Source organism: Zonotrichia leucophrys, chromosome 14, assembly GCF_028769735.1.
Source record: "Zonotrichia leucophrys gambelii isolate GWCS_2022_RI chromosome 14, RI_Zleu_2.0, whole genome shotgun sequence".
Lineage (NCBI taxonomy): Eukaryota > Metazoa > Chordata > Aves > Passeriformes > Passerellidae > Zonotrichia > Zonotrichia leucophrys.
The window spans coordinates 12,081,313-12,100,033 of NC_088184.1; the positions used below are offsets into that span (position 1 = coordinate 12,081,313).

The following is an 18,721-nucleotide window of genomic DNA, read 5'->3' on the forward strand; positions in this document are numbered from 1 at the left end:
CATCTGTCAATTATTAGTGAAGGGAGGAAAACTGGTGTCTGTTGGGATTCACAGCCATGAGGGGTAAATCACAACAAGGAGCCCTCTGTGGTTCTGAACTGGACTCCTGGGCTGGTGTGGGTTTCAGCCATACTCACAGCATTTAAAAAAATACATAAAATTATAAAGACAGAGTTGAATTATTGCTTATCCCCACACCTAGGAAGGGAGGGGCTGAGGTCAGGGCAAGAATAGCACAGGATGGGGGCAGGAGCCACCTTTGGCTGGCAGGATCAGGCAGAAAACAGAGCAGGAAAATTAGAGGAAGGTAAAGGTTTCATTTCACTGTGTGATAGTGATGTGGTGCTGGGCCTGTGATCAGAGAATGCACAAACAGAATTAAAAGGAAACCCATGATACCCTGGGGCAGCAGTGAGCAAGGTGAGCCCACGCTGAGTTTCATCTTCCCCCAAAGAAAAGCCTTTGACAGGGCTGAGCTGGTGGGGCTCCATCCCAGGACATTTTTCCACACTTTTTGTACTTTTGCTGGTAGAAATGAACCACTCATGTTTATTGTTGCTCCAGTGGGGAATAACCAAAGCAGCAGAGGGGCCTTAAGGGGTTCAAACTCACTGGGCACAGGAGAACATCTCCCATACTGATGTGTCCCATGGCTGCTCCAGCATCTCCTGCCCCCACAGGACATCCCCACTGCAGCCACCAGCCCATCCCCACACCCCCTCTGGGACAAAACACAGATCAATGACCAGGAACAGTGGTTTTAAATCGTTTATTTTTAAAACATGAAACCCAAGCTGAATAGAAACCACAGATATTACATTTAGGTTTTTTTGTTTAGTATTTGCAAACCAAAAAGTTACAGTAAAAAATAGCTACGTTACAATCAAGAGAACTACAGAATTAAAAGTAAAGATACAAAAATGGGCTCAATCCTCTTTAATCTTCACAATTTAAAAACATTTTGGGTAAGTGCAGGAACACTTGAAAGAAACTAGCAGGTCCGAAGTTTAAAAAAAAATTATATATATTTATATATTATATATGTATATAAAGTGGTATGATATACAACCATTATGGTTAAGAAGAAAAAAAAAAAAAAAAACAAACAAAACAGAGAAGTTACAAAAAGGCCAGGTACATGTTCACCATTAGGTTTCTGTGCACAGTGTCCAAGAAAATAAACTTCCCTCTGAATGATGTGAATAAAACTCATGGGGCCTCCCATTACCAAGGGACCTGAGGCACACGACGTGACAGCTGGGCAGCTGCACCCAGGGCAGAGGACAATGGAAGAAATGAGGCTTTTCTGGGACTCCAACAGCCTCCTGGGCAGAGGCCACTGCAGAAGTCTTGGTGTGAGATTAGAGGAGGAACAGGAAGGAAGGAGTTGGGAATTGCATAGTGAGGAGCAATGTGGTATCAAATATGCAGAGCACCTAAGAGCTTCATGCTACAGTTATCCTCTTTAGGAAAGGAGCATTTTGAACTTTCTGGTTGTACATCAATTTATGTTCCACTTGGTTCATGCAGCCACAGGGGCTGGGTGAGCACCTGGGAGCTCCAGGCCAGCAGTGACCCATCCCTCATGTCCCGGCTGGGCAGCACACTCACCACCACGGCTTGGCAGAGACCCCACACCCCTGACAGCACAAACCACCTGTCAGCCAGCTAGAAACTGCCATCAAACATCCCACCTTCTGCTGGGCCTCCTGGGCTGCCGAGGGAAGCCATCCACAGCACACACACCATTTCTGGCTGTGGTGAAAGGAGGTACAGACCAAGCCTTGGCTCTGTCTCAAGGCTTCAGATCTGCTCCTCAGCACCTCCCTGGAGGGCTTTGGGCTCTTCCCTCCCACCCAGAGGTGTTCACTGACACTGCTGGGCTGGGGGAGACCCTGGCTGCAGCTCCAAAGGCAGCTCCTCTCCTGAGCTCAGGGGAAACCCACCCACCCCATCTCCTCTGGAACTGGGGGGTGGCAGGGACCAACCAGCCAAGACACCTCTCTCTTCTTCAAAGGGCTCAGAATGGTATTTCAGTGGCTGCTGGGAGGGAGAGAGAGAAGGGGGCACCAGGAGTGAAGCCTGGGCTTGCTCCCACAGGTACCTTGCTCTGGGGGCACCCACCCACTCCTGCCTCCCACCCCCTGCAGCACCCACAGCTCTCGTGAGCAATGGCTGAGCAGCTCCCTGAGAAACGCTTGAACTCTCAGAAAGGCCAAACTTTTCATGTGGTTTCAGGGAACTGCTGTGGAAATCCTGACTTAGGATCACTTAAAACCCCATGCACTGTGTCCCCCTCAAAGCACTCCAATGAACATCCCCTGCATCTTGGCTGAGATGACTGTACACGGAAAATCAACACCTATCAAATGGAGAAAATTAAAAAGGACAGGAGGGGAAGGGAGCACTCCATCCTTCACATTTGGGTACATGGATGCACGCTAAAAATCTTAGCTTGAACCCTTTTATCAGCACACAAAATGAACTCAGTTTAATAATACATACAGGATACAAACACTACAGTTATAATTCCCAAGACAGCACAAGAAATTCACAGCCAAGTCTTGATTTGATTTCCTTTACAATTACAATGCAGTCTTGAACACTGGACACAAGAGTCCAACATGCTATTTACATTTCACATTGTGGAGATGTTTGTGTGCTTGGAAGAGTTCTCAGTTCCAAAAAGAAAGTGTCATTCACACATGATGATGCAGTGGAAATAAACCAAGCCAACCAGACAAGCCAATGACCACATTTGTGCTTCTGAAAAGGTAACATGAAGTGTCTTCACCGACGCAGTCACCTTCAACCGGACAAGCTGCCGTCCGCTCTGCAGTCAGTGAGGTGTCCAGAGGCCAATCTCAGCTCCTCCAACTTCTGGACCCTTTTTCTAGCAACCAGCAACATGAGAAATGTCCAACAAGGTCAGCTAGGACACACCAAGTGATATGGCCTTGGCGTTTTGTCACATTAAAAACAGAGAGACACGATGGAAGAGAGAGAAGTCTCTACAGCTTTACCTCCTGCAGCTTGAAGAGTCTGGACTCCCTCAACCATGAATGCCATCCAGAACAGATGAGTCTTTGCCAGATAGCACCTGCTGTTCACCCTAGAGGGAGGCACAGAGTCTGGGAGATCTTGGCTTTTCAAAGTCCCCTCCTCAGACTGAATGTGACCATATGGATGAGACTGATTATGTCGCAGCCATAAGAATAGGCAAAGGCCATCTGTTCTTCAGCAGATCCATTCAGACCAGCCTGCAGAAATGCCACACTGTTGCTCAAGGTTCCAGTAAAACAAAAAAAAAAGGAAAAAACCCAAAAAAGTAGTAGTAATAATAATAATAATAAACCAAAAGAAACCCATTTGTCTGTGTTTCCTATCCAGCGCTCTGCACAGCATGCAGCGGGGCAGCAGAGTTCCAGGATGCTTTACAAAAGTGCAATATCCATGTCAAGTAAAGGAAGTGCTGGCTGGACACAGGTACACTGCTCACACCGCAGTCACGTTGTGCTGGCCCCCAGAGAGCAAAATGTTATCTCCATAACATTCTTTCCAGTTTTATGTTGAAGTCACAGAGCACGTATCTCCACAGCTGTGCCTTGCTGCGAGCCCCAAACACTGTCAGAAGTTGTTCTGGGTGTTGGAAGTGGCTGTGCCAGACCTTGGAAGGAAGCAGGTCAAGGAGGCTGCTCTGTTGGATGCTGCAAACAAAGGCTCACTCCTGTTCCTGTGTGGCACAGACAATGCCACGGTGACAACTCAGACCCAGCCCAAAGTGCAGTCACACGCAGGTTCAGGGTGCATTCTGTGCACAGAGAAGTTGGTACACAGAAGTTCTTGTTTTCACAGGGTTCCCCACACCCTCCAGCCTCCAAGATATTTGCCTTCCAGCAGTAGGTCTGGGCCACAGATTTCAGGGCAGCTCCCCTAAAATTGATAATGTGAGTAGCAATTGGAGCACATCCTTGCATGGAGGGATGATGGCAGAACAACTCAGTCTTAGTAAGGATCATATGGCTCTTGATTCTTTCTTCAGAGTGAGGGAAAGGTTGGGGTTCCCTTAGAGAACAGTTGGGTGCTTGGGGCCCTGCAAGATCACCTCACCACACCCTGCACACCCACAGCTCCTGGTAGGCTCCAAGACAGGATGGAAACCCTGGGGCTCGTGAGCCACAGTGTCCCTCCATACCACCTGTGACCAGGTTTCCCTGCCCTTGTGATTTGATAAAACAGAGGTAATGTTTCAGTGTGAAGCCCATCCAATGTGTCTGAAAGGGCATACTCAGTCCTGAGCAAGAACATCCTGCTTCCAGAGATTTATGGTGAAGTGTGAAGTTTATTCCAAACCCTTCTCCTCCTGTCTGTGTGGTGATGCCTCCTCCCTGTCTCTCACTCCTTCCAATGGTAACAGCTGGCCTTGCAGTTCAGTAGTGGTTTCTATCTTAAGAGGAGTCTCCAAGCTTGCTGTGCCACAGAGCTGGTGGCATTTCCCAGCAGATCCCTCCAGCCTGTTTAGCTGCCTGCCAGGAGCAGCTCCCACCTCACTGCAAGAAGGCAAGTGACTTGAGTAAAGGCAGGTTGGTAATTCTGTGCCCCAAGCTGCAAAGGTGGGGTAAACAAACATCAGTCTGAACATCACTGAGGTGACAATGAACTGCCTCTGCCAACAGCTCCCCTCCAGTTTGAGAGATGCTTCCCACTCAATTTCCTCTGCCAGTTATTTAATAAAACGCTCAGCAGCTCTGCTAAGACGCCCCTACTAAGAGGTAAAAAGACAAAAAGGAACATTAGAGTTACCCTAGTGAAAGGGCAGTAGTTGACAGCACCTCCCAAGAGGCAGTCTCCTCTTCCAGCAGGAAGCTGCCAGTGCCCTTTGGAGCACTGCTCTGCAGTGGGAAGTACAGCACCAGTGAAGGATGTTGCCCTCTGCAGGCACCCAGCTGCCCCTTTGCAAGCCTTGCTCTGCCTCACGTCTAGAAAATGCCTTACATGTGCATTAGTATGGTCAGATAGTGGTTAGCAATGTGCCTTGGAAAACTAAACAAAATAGAATCAAATATAAATCTGTTCTGACAGTCACAATGTTGTCGAGGGTTTTGGACTCTAAACACAGAAGATACACTGACAATCTGGTGAGTTTGTTAGGAATGAGGCTCCAAAAACCTCCTTCAATGCCATTTCAGCAACCCTGTGCTGTAGATTATGGTTTATAAAAAAGGAAAGAAAGAAAGTCCAGCAGAGTTCACAGGTCATTCCCACGTGAAGAGCTTGCATTTTCTGTAAATCCATTGGTGCTTCCAGTTTCTCTTGCTTTTGCAAGCTGACTGTCCCATAAGATCTAGCATCGGAGAGCCAAAACTCTTTAGTGCAAAAATACCTCCCATAAAGTCTTAAAAGTCTTTCCCTGGAAAAATTTGGCACCAAGTGAGTGGCTGGCTCCTGTTTGATCTGTGTCAGCCTGGGAAAGGCAGCACCCAGAATGCCATCTGCAAATACCTGGGCTTCCCTGGTGGAGCAGAGTCAGCTCCAGAGCAGTGGACAGGGAGACTGACTGTGCTGGGCCCCCCTGCTCCTCCTCAAGAATTCACATATAGATAGAGAGGGAAAGAAAAAGGCATTTTCTTAATGGACTCCAAAAAAAAAGTTAACCAGGGTAGTGAAATGGTTTGCTCTTCTGGAGCAAATTCCAGTGGATATGCAGTGACACCCTGAGGCAGGAGCTCCCTCCTCCCTCACCAGAGGATTCCCACCAGGTCCTGTGCTGTGCATCCCCAGCATTCCCTCGTTGCACACCAGCCACAGGCACCCAGGGCTGCTTCTTCAGTGTCTGGCAGGCTGCTGGTCCCACTGCAGAGGTGAAGAAGATCTACCACCATCTTTCACCAAGTCCCTCTTGGAACAGAAGGGGGAAGGAGGGGGCAGAAGATTTTCACCCCCTGTTCCTGCCAGGTTGCTCTGGTGAGCTGCCCAGGTGCTGTCAGCTGCTGGCCAGCACACGTTTGCTCTCTTGTACTACAGGGTGAAGGCTTAAATTCAAAAGGAGTTCCACTCAGTGGCCAGGTACCAGGTTGGAAGGTGGTCTGGGCTGGAGAAACAGAAGGAGCTGCACTAGATTTTGGGCAGAACAGCAGGATTGTTCTACAAGGACAGCACAGGGGCACAGCAGTTGGCACATTGTTTAGTCTGACTGCACGTGTGGGTTTTGTTTTTTGTTTTTGTTTCTGTTTTTTTTTGCTTTTTGCTTTTGCTTTTTCATTTTAATGCACACTGCCAGCATCTGGACGAGGTTGGTTGGTGGCGAGGTATTTGGCTCTCATGCTGGAGGTGTACTGGAGAAAGAAAAGACAAGACAAAAAAAACAAAACAAACAAACAGAAAGTTAAGTCAGAATGACTAATGTCACGATGGAACCACAGATTTCTACCACTTCTCAGCATAACATGGTGTGTGTTTACAGCAAGCATCTCAAGGAGCTGCTGACTCAGTCTTTAAGAGGAAAGTTTCACAAGTCACTGCACAGTTCACTCTGAGTAACATTCTGCTGCAGGGGTGCTGGTGATTTATCCAAGCTCTCTAGAGAAGGAAATCCAACAGTCACTAAGTCAAAACATGACATATGTTGCTTGGGAGAAGAGAGGGAGATGGGAATGATGCAGATGTAAAAACCCACCCCGCACTTTCACCCTCTCTTAGTGATGTTACTGCTTTCAACCATGCCAGAAAAGGAGGCTGAAAAGAAAACGGGTGCTCACTGCATCTTCACATTGTATTTTACAGCAATGAGGGCATCAGAAGACTGCATGTGCCACGGATGGGCAGCTTGAAAGAAAAGTGAGGAATAAATGATTTATGCCCAAGAAAGAACAGACCCTATCAGGCTGGAAACAGGCTGCCATCAAACAGGATGATGTTAGCAAGTTACCAGGTGGGTGACAGCCCACTGTGGTTTGGGATCCAAGCTGTGCACTGTGCAGCAGCAGATGAGGCTCCAGCGTGGGGGTGAGAAGAGCAAGTCACAAAGATGAAGGTTGGTTTGATTTGGAGGTGGTGGTGCTGTTCTCATTCTCCTTTTTATTCTAAGCAAGGTAACCCAAAACAGCTCCCAGAAGCTACTGAGGTAACATGTGTCATTCAGCTCTGAATAATGAGCTGAAAAACACGTGAATAAAATCCAGCAGTAAGAACAAAACTTTGCCTCTTTTTGCCAATGTGTTTGATACCTTCTGGGTTCTGCTACCACAATATTAACAACCAAGCAATGAGGACAGACATTTCATTCCTCTTTTTATACCCTCTGGAGCCTGAATAATTCTATAATATCCACAGCTCACTTCCCAAGAGTGCTCTTCAGCATTCTGACTTTTTATCACCTCTTAAACCAAACCACATAAAATAGCCAGTTAAGCTGGCAGAGACAACTGAAAGGCAGTTCCACACCAGGAGGTGTGATTTATCTTGCCCACTGGGAAAGAACATTATGAGGCATCTTTAGACTCTCAAAAGCTCAGCTGTCCATGGGGGTTTTCAGAGAATTAACAGTATTTTATCAGTTTTCCTTCAAAGACTGACCTGGCTTGAACCTCTGCACAATAGAAGAGAGAAACTGCTCCTCCGGCAGAGCTGATCCCAGCAGCACAAGATGAAGACACCTGTGGCTTACTTGCACACTCAGCTTTTTGTGTCTTCCATAATTGGAAAACTTTTTTTCAGAACACAGATCTTAATATAAAACTCTGGCCCAGAAATGGCATCTATATTTAGAAGACAAAGGGTACATCTGTTCTTTCTAAGATGTATTTTTTGTCAGTGAGAGGGCAAAAGATAGAAAATAGCAAGCTGAGCTACTTTAAGGGCAATAATCTATACAGTTTATTAAATGTGATTACTGTTTCAGAAATAAAGTTTAGGGTGTTATTAATACATAGGAGAATAACCCAACAGGCTCAGAGAGGTTCAGAAGTCAAAGAACTTTCTCATAGAGTAAGTAGGGCACATTTCAGGTGGTGCAATGCTGAAATTACCAGCCAAGCCTCATGATAAGAAGAGGGCCTTAGAAGGAAAAATCCATTTGAGTGCTCATTTTCCATTTGCATTCTCTGTAGTGACATGTGATAGGAGATGAGTATGAACAGAGAACTTTTCCAGGTGCTAAAGTTGTGTAAGAAGTATTAAGGAAAAAAAAAATCTCAGATAATGGAAGGTTATTGTGCATCTTTCTGGACTAGTCATGGGTTCAGCACACAACATGTAATATAAATTTTCTTTAAAGCATTAAAATCAAGAGGACCACTTGATGAATTGCATTTCAAAGATGCACAAAGAACACCTATCATGGTGGGAGAAGTTGAAAAGAAATCCCTCCTTCCTCCAAAAAGAAAGACCCCACAGTTGTTAAAGTGTCACTAACACAAAGTAACCAGGAATACAAGATCTGGAGAGTCAAGCACAGAGTATTTTACATTCAAACCTACCTGCAAATCCACCACAAGGAACAAACCAAGACTCAGAGTAGTCAGAGTTAGGGCTGATGTTCTCTCCTTAACTGAGGATTTTTGCACCTTTGTACCTCTTCCCTGTTCAGTTACTCTTTGTGTTAAGCGTATTTTTACTGCCATAGGAAGTGTGACAGAGCTGGCAGCAGAGAGCCAGCACTCCCCTGAGCACCTCTCACAGCACAGCTCTGTCAGAGTGCCCTGGTTCAGCCTCAGCATCACCCTCCAGGCACCAGTGCCCTCTCCACATGCTGAGTCCTTCCTCAAGTCCTTCTCTGCATCCTCTGCTGGGAAGCAGAGGAAAGATGCTGTGGAACACGCAGGTCCCAACAGCTGGACAGGCCAGCAGATGAAGATGTATCAGCAGACACTTGGCACTTTTGGATACGGAACCAAACTATATTATCCAGGGTTAAAGTAATTAAGTCTTTAGTTGTTTTTTAAAAAATTACTATGTCTTTGAACTCCTTTAAAAAGTGATCCTAAAGACAGAAAGCCTGAGCACAATTCAGACCAAGGAGGGCTTGGACTCCACAGCTGTCAGGTTCACAGTTGCATTTAGTTTCCTTTAAAGAGGAGCTTTCATAGAAGGTTACAGAACATGCACAATTCAGTCATTCTTCCAGCACGCTCACTGGAAGTACCCATGTGCCTACACACCCTCATTTACCCTTTCCAAAACAGCACAGAGGACAAGTTGCACCCCATACCTCCACCTCACTGTCAGCTTTCCCCAGAAGGGCACCTGAAAGAGTTCTTGTTCCCATTCCTGCTGGTGCCTGTGCTTTCCAGCACAGCACCTCTCAGTCACTTACCAGCCAGCTCCAACAAACACAGCTGATTGCATACAGGGCTATTTTTGTATTTCTCCAAAGAAAATAAAAGTCTCTGCTTCACATTCAGCCTTGTTGAGGGTATAAACTTTCATAGGTGTGGTTTGCCAGCACATACTAGTTAGGCACTTAACACACATAGCCTGGGCACAAAGGAATCACTGGTTGCAAAAAAAACCCTAATTTTAAGGAATAATCAGTTAGTTTTAGAGACCATGAATTCTACTGACTCCTGTGAAATCCATGAGTATTTCAGAGCTAACTGAGCTATGCTGAAAGATCACTTACCATAGGAAACCATGACTGAGTACACACCATTTACTATTTGTGGTTTAAAACCCACGTGAATTTCTCTTGAGCTACCCTGACTTTGATTTCCTGCCAGAGCTGTTCAGGTAATGCAATAAAGACCAAAGCTTCTGGATTCAAGTTCTGAAAGGCTGATCTCAAACAGCCAGAGCACAGTAAACACATAGGGTTTGGTGTTATTATGTATGGGAGGTACAAGATGCAGGGAAACAGCTAATTCTAGCCAGTGGGTTCTGAATTCAAAGGGACTTAAGTCTTTCAAGTCAAAAGAACAGAGCTTCTGTTGGTTTTGTTTGTTTTTCAAGCCCTGGAAAGAATGCAGTGCCTTTTCCATAGCCCTTCAGCCAGCCACATGAAGCTCGGGTGGGACCATAGATAAACAGGAGACAGTGCAGACTGGGATCAGGTCATGCTCCAGCCCAGGGATTTCAAGTCTAGAATGAAGGGCCTAGAATTTCCCCACCCTCACCAGTATTTTATTTCATGGAACAGATCCATCTAACATTGCTACAATACCACCTACAGGAACAGCAAAGCAGAAAAGCCCACCACAAGCTGAGGCCCAGGAGCAGTCTTAGCAAGACTTAAGACTGGAGAAAGCTGTGAGCCTTTCAAGGGTGCTGGCACCATGCTTCAGACAAGGTTGTTTGCATTCATGCACCATGGCAGAGGCATCAAGACACCCCATCCAGCCCCTCCCCAGGCAGGCAGGCAGGCAGAGAGCAAGGAGCAGCAGGGATGCAGACCAAGCACCAAGAGAACAGAAAGGAATCCAGTGCAAGGCTGAGAGAAGTGCCAAGAAGAAGAAGAAGAAGAAGCAGAGAAGAAGGAACAGCAGCAGCTTTATGGACATGTATTTCTGGGAAGAGAATGCAAGATATGACAGCCAAAAGCAAAGGGCTCCCTGTTCCCACTGGAACCAGCACCTTCCTGGCACTCGAACGAGCACTGTCCTTCACACCACCTGAGTTGTCTGGTAGTCCTAATCATACCCTGTATTTAAGCAAGCTAATAACCCTCCCAAAATGCAGAGCACCTCCTCTTTCTTTGTCATGAGGGAGCAAACATTGGCTGTCTTGGAGAGCACCAGCAACTGCAGCCCATGGGGAATGCAGACAGTGAAATGGCACTAGGAGGGCCTTGCCCACAGAGTCTGTGGGACATGGATGGCATGATTTGGACACACACAGAACAAACAAAACAGTAAAAGGTTTTGAAACAGAATGAAACAGATCTTAGTGATTATACCTGGACCCTTAAGGAAAGTTTTCTTTAAAAATTTGCTCCTTTCTGACCTTAAATGTAAGGATAAAAGGAAAAGCTGCCCACAGATCTGACAGGCAATTGGGTAACTCTTCAGGACAGTTTAAAATTAAAAATCCTACAAATGAGCTAAAAGCTTGTGGCAGGTTAGTATTGATGGGTTTGGGTGTTATGGCTACTAAGGACAAGCAGAACAGCAGCAGGGCTCAAGGAGAGCCAAAAGCTGAATTAAGACAACCATTCCTGACTGAAGTGCTGCTAGATTGGTTTTCTTTACTCCTAGAGAATGGCTTCTTGTGATGGGAGAACTTCTCTGTTGCTTTTGAAGTGCAAGGTTATTCCTACATTTGAGCAGCACTCAGCACTTGGTGTTCAAGCTGTTCTGAAGTGTGGAATCCAAGCTGAAGCTGCTGTGAGGTGGCTTTTGTGAGGCACGGGCACCTGCCACCCTCACAAGGTGCACCAGAAGCCTCCAGAAGGTCGATACTGCTCCTTGAGTCTGCACCAGAGCCAAAATCGGATTTTCACTTTCACCCTTGGCAGGAGGGGATGGGGTGGGAGGTGCAGAGGGAAGGAATGTGAAGAAATAAAAGGCACTGGCCTGGGATAAAGAGTGCAGGGATGAGGGGAGCGGTTGGGAGTGGAGAGGGGGTTGAGCAGGAGGGACCTTGGGTGCAGTACCTGTTCCATCTGCGGGCGCTGTTACCAGTATGTCCGAGCACTGTCCGAGGGCTTAAGCTGCCAGCTCATATGGCTGCTACTGTCCATGGCAGCCAAATACAACTGTGATGACGCAAGAAAGAGAGAGAAAAAGAGAGTGCAGCCTCAACGTGCATGAAAAACACAGTGCAAGCAAGTGAAACCCTGGTGTGTGCCAGCGACAAGGTGGGCTCTAGCACCCTAAGGGGATATCCCTGTGGCAAGAAGGAGAAATCAGAAGGAATGAGAGAAGGAAAAACACAAACAAACGAACAAAAAGCCAGGAAAAGTAACGGACAAACAATGCAGCAGGATCATCACATCTTAGTTGTCACCATCTGTTCACAGAAAGCTAAATGGAATAGGTCAGCTCTGTCTGCCCACTGGACATAACCTACTTGGATGGTTATCTCCCTCTCCTCCCTCCCAAAAAGAGGCAGGGATGTGTGCATTGGTATTCCCTTTTTGTCTCTCTCCTCCCACAATTTGCTATGAAAAGTTACCATTCCTTCTGCCTCAGTACGGTCTCAGCCACCTGCTACGGAGAGCTGCAAATACAAAAATCCCAGAAAAGCCTTTCCCTGTTGCCTGCCAGTATGAGAATAGAAAGCATTTTTCTTCTCTCCACTGCCTGTCTACTACATCCCTCCGGGAAACACATTTACCCCATAGCCTGGTTCCTCCTCTCATCTTGGGAGAAGCTCCTTTTCTATGGGTGCAGTGCTGCTCCTTCATCCTCCCCAGCTCCTGCTCTTCCCCACAGCCCACACTGATGGCTGCCAACTCAAGTTATTCTGAAGAAATAAAAACCCCTTTATCTACTCCCAAACCCCAGGACTCAGATTCCCACTCAGGGTTTTGACACAAACAGCTACAGAAGAACCAGGGAACGCCTTGCCTCACTCCAGCCCCGTGGAAGGGGATTTGCTTTCTCTGAAGCAGAAGAGCTGTATGGCAGGGGGAAGCAGGACATGGAAGGAACATGTGCCCTGGCAGAAGCAGAGGGACAGTGCCCTTCTGGCAGTGCAGCACGTCAGGGACTGTGCTGAGAGCAGATAACGCGACCAGAGCTCGCGATCGGAGCACGGGGCAGGAAACCTCTCTGGGAAGGGTGGAAGAGGTCTGGCCAAGGACAGAGACAAGGATCAACTCTGCACATTTCCACTTCCTCTACAGCAAGATGAACTGGTCCTCTTGAAGTGAAACCATGAATGGGATGCCCTCATTTCCACCACAGTTCCTACTCCTTCATCCGCCAACCTCCTCTTCCTCCCCTTCCCACCAATTTGAACCAGGCACCACAGAGTGTGTTTTCTTTACCTACACCTGAAGACTGGTTGGTCATTAGGCATTTTACTACTCATCCTCTGTAATCACACCACCAAGTTAGTGAGCACTGGGATGGCATGTTCTCCAGGTTCTGCTGTAAATCAGGTTTAGGGGATCCAGTGAGGGAGGGCAAGATTCATTTTGCTCTTACCCAGCCATGAAGACAAGCCCATGTTTTATCCAGCATACAGAAATGGCTACCAGGCCACTCCAAATACCAAAACCTTCCATGAAAGTTTCTTTTTTTCCTCCATAGGAAATTAAATACAAAAATAGATTTCAAAGAAAGTAAAACAGTTGTAAAAGAAAGATTTAAAAAAAAATCTCAACAAAAAAATAATACAGGTTTCATCCTACCATCTCTTTAGGGCAGATTAAGGAGAGAGGTTCAGCAATAACTCTGAATTTACAATTTGAACAAGTTTCTTTTTAAACTTGAGGAACCAATGGCACAGATAGCAAGTACACTGCATGCAAGTGAATCATCCTGCTGAAGTCACCCATCAAGATACTCATGCACTTCAGCGGTGGCAGGACTGGGCCCATAGGATTACCAGCATTAATTGACTGAGTTTTATTTAGTCTTTTCTTGTGCAATGCCCAAAGCAGCATAGCAAGGTTTTATTCTCCATGGCAGGTGAGACACAGCTTGTCTATTCAAGCTGCTGCCATTTATGGGCCAGATCCTGTATTTGGCTGCACAATCAGCTGCCTTGGGAGTACACAGGAGTGGCAAATGTGTATTTCCCCAAAGCTGCTGAAGCAGAGAAGAGCAGTAAAGAGAGACTTACTGAGGGAGGTGGGGACTCCCGGCCAATGAGCGGGGTATTCTCGCAACGGGGGTTCTGGAAATTTGCATTCTGGCTCCTAGGAAAGGAAGACACACATGGTAACGGGGCACTTGCCATGCTTCTCTGGGGAGGGTCTCTGATGGGGACACAGGGCAGAGCATCCTCACCCCCAGAACTACTGTGTCAGGTCAGTCTCCTTCACAGCTTTTCTTACAGGCCAGATGGATCCCCTTTTTCAGATAAGGGCATAAAGCTATCATAATTTTCCTCAGATTGAGCACTGTTTTTGCATTCTTACTCAGAAGGGCCCACAATGAATCACATCAAGTGATTTAAAAATAGGGCCTTGTGAAAATCTGCCTCCCTGCAGCACCAGAACTGCCAAGTGGCAGAAATGGAGATAAAATGAGGACAATGTCTAAGGGGATAAACAAAATGATGTGGCAGCCCAAAAAAAGATGGGCCCTGATGGTAGTCCAAATGTAACCAGGGTTAGGCACTTCTAGAGAAAGTTCTGAAGATCCCACCTGGACTAGGTAGCTCCAAACTACAACAGATGTCAGAGGTGCCTGCAAATACTACAGAAAGAGAGAGCCCACAGGTTTTTTCTTGGCTCTCAGTCTTTTGGGAGGCTTCTGGCAAGACTGCTCTGTATGAAGAATTAAGTCTTCTGGTGATCAGAATCACTGTGTAATAAGAAGCCCAGACAATACCTTCCTACTTGTTTTCTTTAGACATTTTCCTGAGTCCTGGAGCACAAAGCTGTTCCCATTTTGGAGCATGCTGTCTAACCAAACTCCTCCTAGTGCAGCACTATTCCCTTCTCCCATTGGATGCCAATCAGAAAACAAAATACTTCAAAGATGCCAATCAGAAAACAAAATCCTTCACTGCTTTTTACCTCCAGGTGAGAAGTGCAGCACTGGAGCCAACAGGGATGAGGAGGGAGCCCTGTGGAGAGGCTTCCCTGGCATACTCACATGTACTCCGTGACGGGAGCATTGCTGACTGTGTGTGCTGCTGCAGGGATGCTGGTCTCACTGCCATAACTACTGCCACAGCTGTACAGGCTGGGCATGTGCACTCTGTACAGATTATCGTGTGTCTGCCTGCTCCCTTGAGCAGTTGATTCTTCTTCCCCATCATCATCTGAGCCTCTGCAAGAAGGAGAAAAAGTTCCTCCTAGAACCCTACAGTGACCCCACGTGTGGGGTTTGCAGGAAACCATGGCAATCCTAGGAGCCTCCCAGTCATCTTCCACATCCTCCACGCTGGTGCCCGTTTGGGATGGCTCAGGGTGGCAGCGTGAAGCACAGCCCACAGCACAGTGACTCAGCCCTCCCACAGACCCCATCTGGAGGTGCACACTGCGTGATCCCCTCCAGCCTCTCTGCAGGCTTCTCAGCACGGCTCTGCAGCTGCCCAGCTGTACAGCCAGAGGATGGACACACATCCCATAATGTACAGCTAAAAAACCCCACAGACAACAAAAAGGACAGGCAGTGGGGATGTAGTGCCGTGCACCCCACAGAAACATCCTTCAAAACTGCAATCTGTGTCCTTCCATTTCCTGAAGACAGGTCCAAAGAGCTCTAAAGGATAAACCTCTGTAGACTTCTCTCAAGTCCCATTCTGGTGGCAAGGGGTGCGCTTCAGCTTCTAGCAAAATCACAGAAGTCTTTACAGAGACTAAGTTGCAAAATTTGTGTCTAAAGGCTTTATCTTCTCAAAAATCTAAATCTCAAGGATCTAAATAAATGGAGAGCAGAATTGTTTGCCAGCTGGTTCCCTCTGCCTTCCCATAGTATTCTCTTGCCCTTCCTACATAATACACACTGCTATTTCAACTCCCTAATTAGGGGGTGGAGCACCATGGTCTGAAATATATTTAATCTGTGCTTAAAGCTAGTGAAAGGTTCTACACGGCATGGCCATCACCAGAACCTCCCAAACATCACCTGCAGCTTCTGCACCACACGGTGGCACTGAAGATCGAGGGATTGCAGCCTGCACAGTCCCTCACAGGCAATAAACCACGACATCCTCCACTTCCCAGAGGGAGCCTGAGGCACAAATGGTGCTCCACGGAATGCAGAGGGAGCCCTTCAGCTCATAGCAGCAGCCTGAGCCTGCTGGGGCTGGCAAGGCAGGAGCCCACAGGGGAGGCAGCACAGGAGATGCCACCAAACCTTTCTCCTTCCAACAGGCAGACTGCCCTGCTCTTTGTGGTAAGGTCTCTGCAGCTGTGAAAAAGGTGAGGACCCAGCCATAGTCTCAGGGGCTGTTCTGACACCTCCTAAAGCCACTTCTCTGGCTGGGCTAGCTCTGGCTCCTTGCTGTTGTTCAGGGCCTTCTGTTTTTCCACAAAAATCAGGACCACAGAAGAGTTTGCTGCAGCCTCTTGCTGTTCTGCAAGAGTAGAAAACTCAATGCCATTTTAACAGCTGCCTGTGGTGCAGCAGCCAGTCAGTGAAGCAAAGGTTTGCTAAAGACTTACTGATTAATCTGGTTATCATCAATACCAGTTCCAATCTGCAGTGTCTCACCTGCCCAGGTTATTGACAAGACAACAGTTCCTGTTTTCTGTTATCTATGCAAGTCAGTCACCTCAGCAAGAGCAAAGCTACAAAGGCAAGTGTAAACTGCTTCTTACTCCAGTTATCTTCCCCACAGTAGAACAACTGCCTCAAGACAATGTGAGAGAGTAAGAATTTTACAGAGAGAGCAATATTCAAGCATTACCTCTATGTTACAGCTATAATCATTCATCTGACTTGACTCACAGTCCTGCAGTGTACTCAATGCTCTGCACACAGAGTATTCCAGTGCAATAAGGTTCAGATGTTAGTATCAACCACAGCCAGAGCAAAACACAACCTTTCATTTTCTGTTAGACCTCTGCTTATAAAGCCTCATCCCTCTCACCCCTGGGATCATGTGGGAATGAGCTCCATATGCTCATGGGCCCAAATCCAGCAGCCAGGCTTCACTGGGAAAGAGCTCTACAGTGCTACAGGATCTCAACCCTCTCTGTACCTCTTCTGCTGCCAAGTGTGTGGGACGCTGCAGACAATGGAGCTGAACATGAGGGCTGTGACAAAGGAGAAGAGAACCAGGTAGATGAGGCCTTCCACTCCATCATAGCAGAATCCTGTCAGAGCCTGGATGTAATCCTGCAGAGGCAAAGGAGCAGAGTTTCCTGATCACTGCAGAGTTACCATTGAGCTCTTACTCAAAAGCCCTTCTTCAGATTACACTCTCTGAAACAACTTAGAGACATCACACTCCCTTTTCTAGAGCATATTTCTATTTTAATTTCAGGGACTCAAGTGTTTTTCATAAATGATCCAACCCTTGCTTCCCCTCACAAAGACCAGCTTGGATTTAGACATAGAAATATTTTCAACCGCCCACAGTAAGACTTTAAGAGGAGGAAAAATAAACAGCCAAGGCAAACTTATCCACCCAACTGAAGACAGAATATTTTTCATTAAGCCTTTCAACTCCCTCACAATGTCCCATGCCCAAGAACAGAACCATGAACTGTCTGTGTCTCTGCCTTTAGAGGGGCAGTGAGGACAACAGCAAGGCTGTGCTACACTGCTCTGAGGCACTGCACTCCATGGCAAAGGTAACAAGTTATTTGCTATACACAAAAATCCTGAAGGCCTCTATGGCTGCAGCTTGTAGATGTGTGAAGGCATGTTATCTACCTTCCTGTGTTGAACTTTAAACTCAAAGCTAGCTTGACCCAAATTCTCATTCCCCTTTCTGCTATTATCAATAAGTGAAAAGTTGTAAACTTCTACCAGAGTTTTGGAACTCCAAACGAACACAGGCTCTACACTCCCTTTGCTCTTCCTTAGCTCAAGCCCAGCTACCCAAACTCACCAAATGCAGACTCCTACAGTCTACCAAAGCTGTCAGCTGCTGCAAGTTGATCTCTGTGGAGTTCAAAACCTCCTGGATCCGAGTCAGATACTCCTGTAATCAACACACCAGTGATCAGTGCAAGGGAATGCTCAGCAGGAGCTGGTCCTGGGCTCTGTACAAAGCTGAGGGAAGCCCCAAAGGACAGGGAGAGCAAACCTGAGGAGTTACCTTGGAGGTGGGGTGCTCTTTGCTCGCTGACCTCATCAGCTCCAACACATCGTCCTGCATTTCCACCAAAGCCTTGTGACTTCCTGACAGCTTCTGCTCAACACAAAACATGCAATGTTTCAGCAGTTCAGGCCACATGGACCAACAGATCTCCTGGGAAAAGACTGAAATCCTATTTCCCAAATACTGAAGCATCAATGAATGGTACTGGTTAAAGATGTCCCAGCTGACATGAGTGCAGCTGCAACAGGGTTAAGTTTGACCTTTAGCAAACTGGAAGAAGTACAGACAGAGAGAAGAGGAGAAGGGAAGAGCCAAAAGGAAAAAAAAATCCAAAAATCACAAACCCACAAACAAAGAACAAAATACATACAGAAAAAATGTACACACAGCTGGGGCTGGCTCTAGGACAGAAGGGAAGGAGAAAGAAAAGACACAAAGCACTCAATTTCTCACCACAGAACACAGCTGGATTTTTTCACTAAATCAGATGGATGAAAAACATATAATGTTAACAGTGGAAATTGTTTGTTTTAGGGTGCAGCCTTCACATCCCTTTAAAGCACCATGAGAATTTCACATGCAATAGCATGTCAGGGAGTACACAGAGCAACCAGAAATGCAACAGATGGCAGAGGTGCATCAAACCACAGCCCCAAGTGTTCTTACCCCACCCTTTAAAACAGAGGAAGACAAGATTTTTAAAAAATCCTAAATATAAACGGGGAAGCAGCTGGTGTCTGCCAAATGGTGGGTGGTGTGGGCCTGTTCTGGCCTCTGATGCACAGAGCAAAGTTTGGAATGGGCCCAGGTGCTCTTCTTCTGCCCCCACACAAAAGAATAATGACTCACATTTATACTTTAGGATAAATCAAAGGTTTGTAAGAGGCATCTGTGG

The 18,721-nt window shown here is 46.8% G+C and overlaps 1 protein-coding gene across 2 annotated transcripts in view; it reads right to left on the reverse strand.

Annotated features, from left to right (window-relative positions):
• Positions 1–754: 754 nt before the first annotated feature.
• Positions 755–18,721, reverse strand: part of TTYH3 (tweety family member 3) — a 74,480-nt gene continuing 56,513 nt past the window's right edge. Inside the window, exons 9-15 of one of the 2 annotated variants that reach the window (XM_064726433.1) lie at positions 17,824–17,916; positions 17,614–17,706; positions 16,759–16,895; positions 14,703–14,879; positions 13,723–13,798; positions 11,585–11,686; positions 755–6,335 (exon numbers count right to left, since the gene is read on the reverse strand). In XM_064726433.1, the coding sequence (XP_064582503.1) occupies positions 11,606–11,686; positions 13,723–13,798; positions 14,703–14,879; positions 16,759–16,895; positions 17,614–17,706; positions 17,824–17,916 (657 nt within the window). In that variant the 3' untranslated portion in view covers positions 755–6,335; positions 11,585–11,605. The remainder of the gene's footprint in view (positions 6,336–11,584; positions 11,687–13,722; positions 13,799–14,702; positions 14,880–16,758; positions 16,896–17,613; positions 17,707–17,823; positions 17,917–18,721) is intronic. The other variant, XM_064726434.1, reaches the window with a different exon arrangement.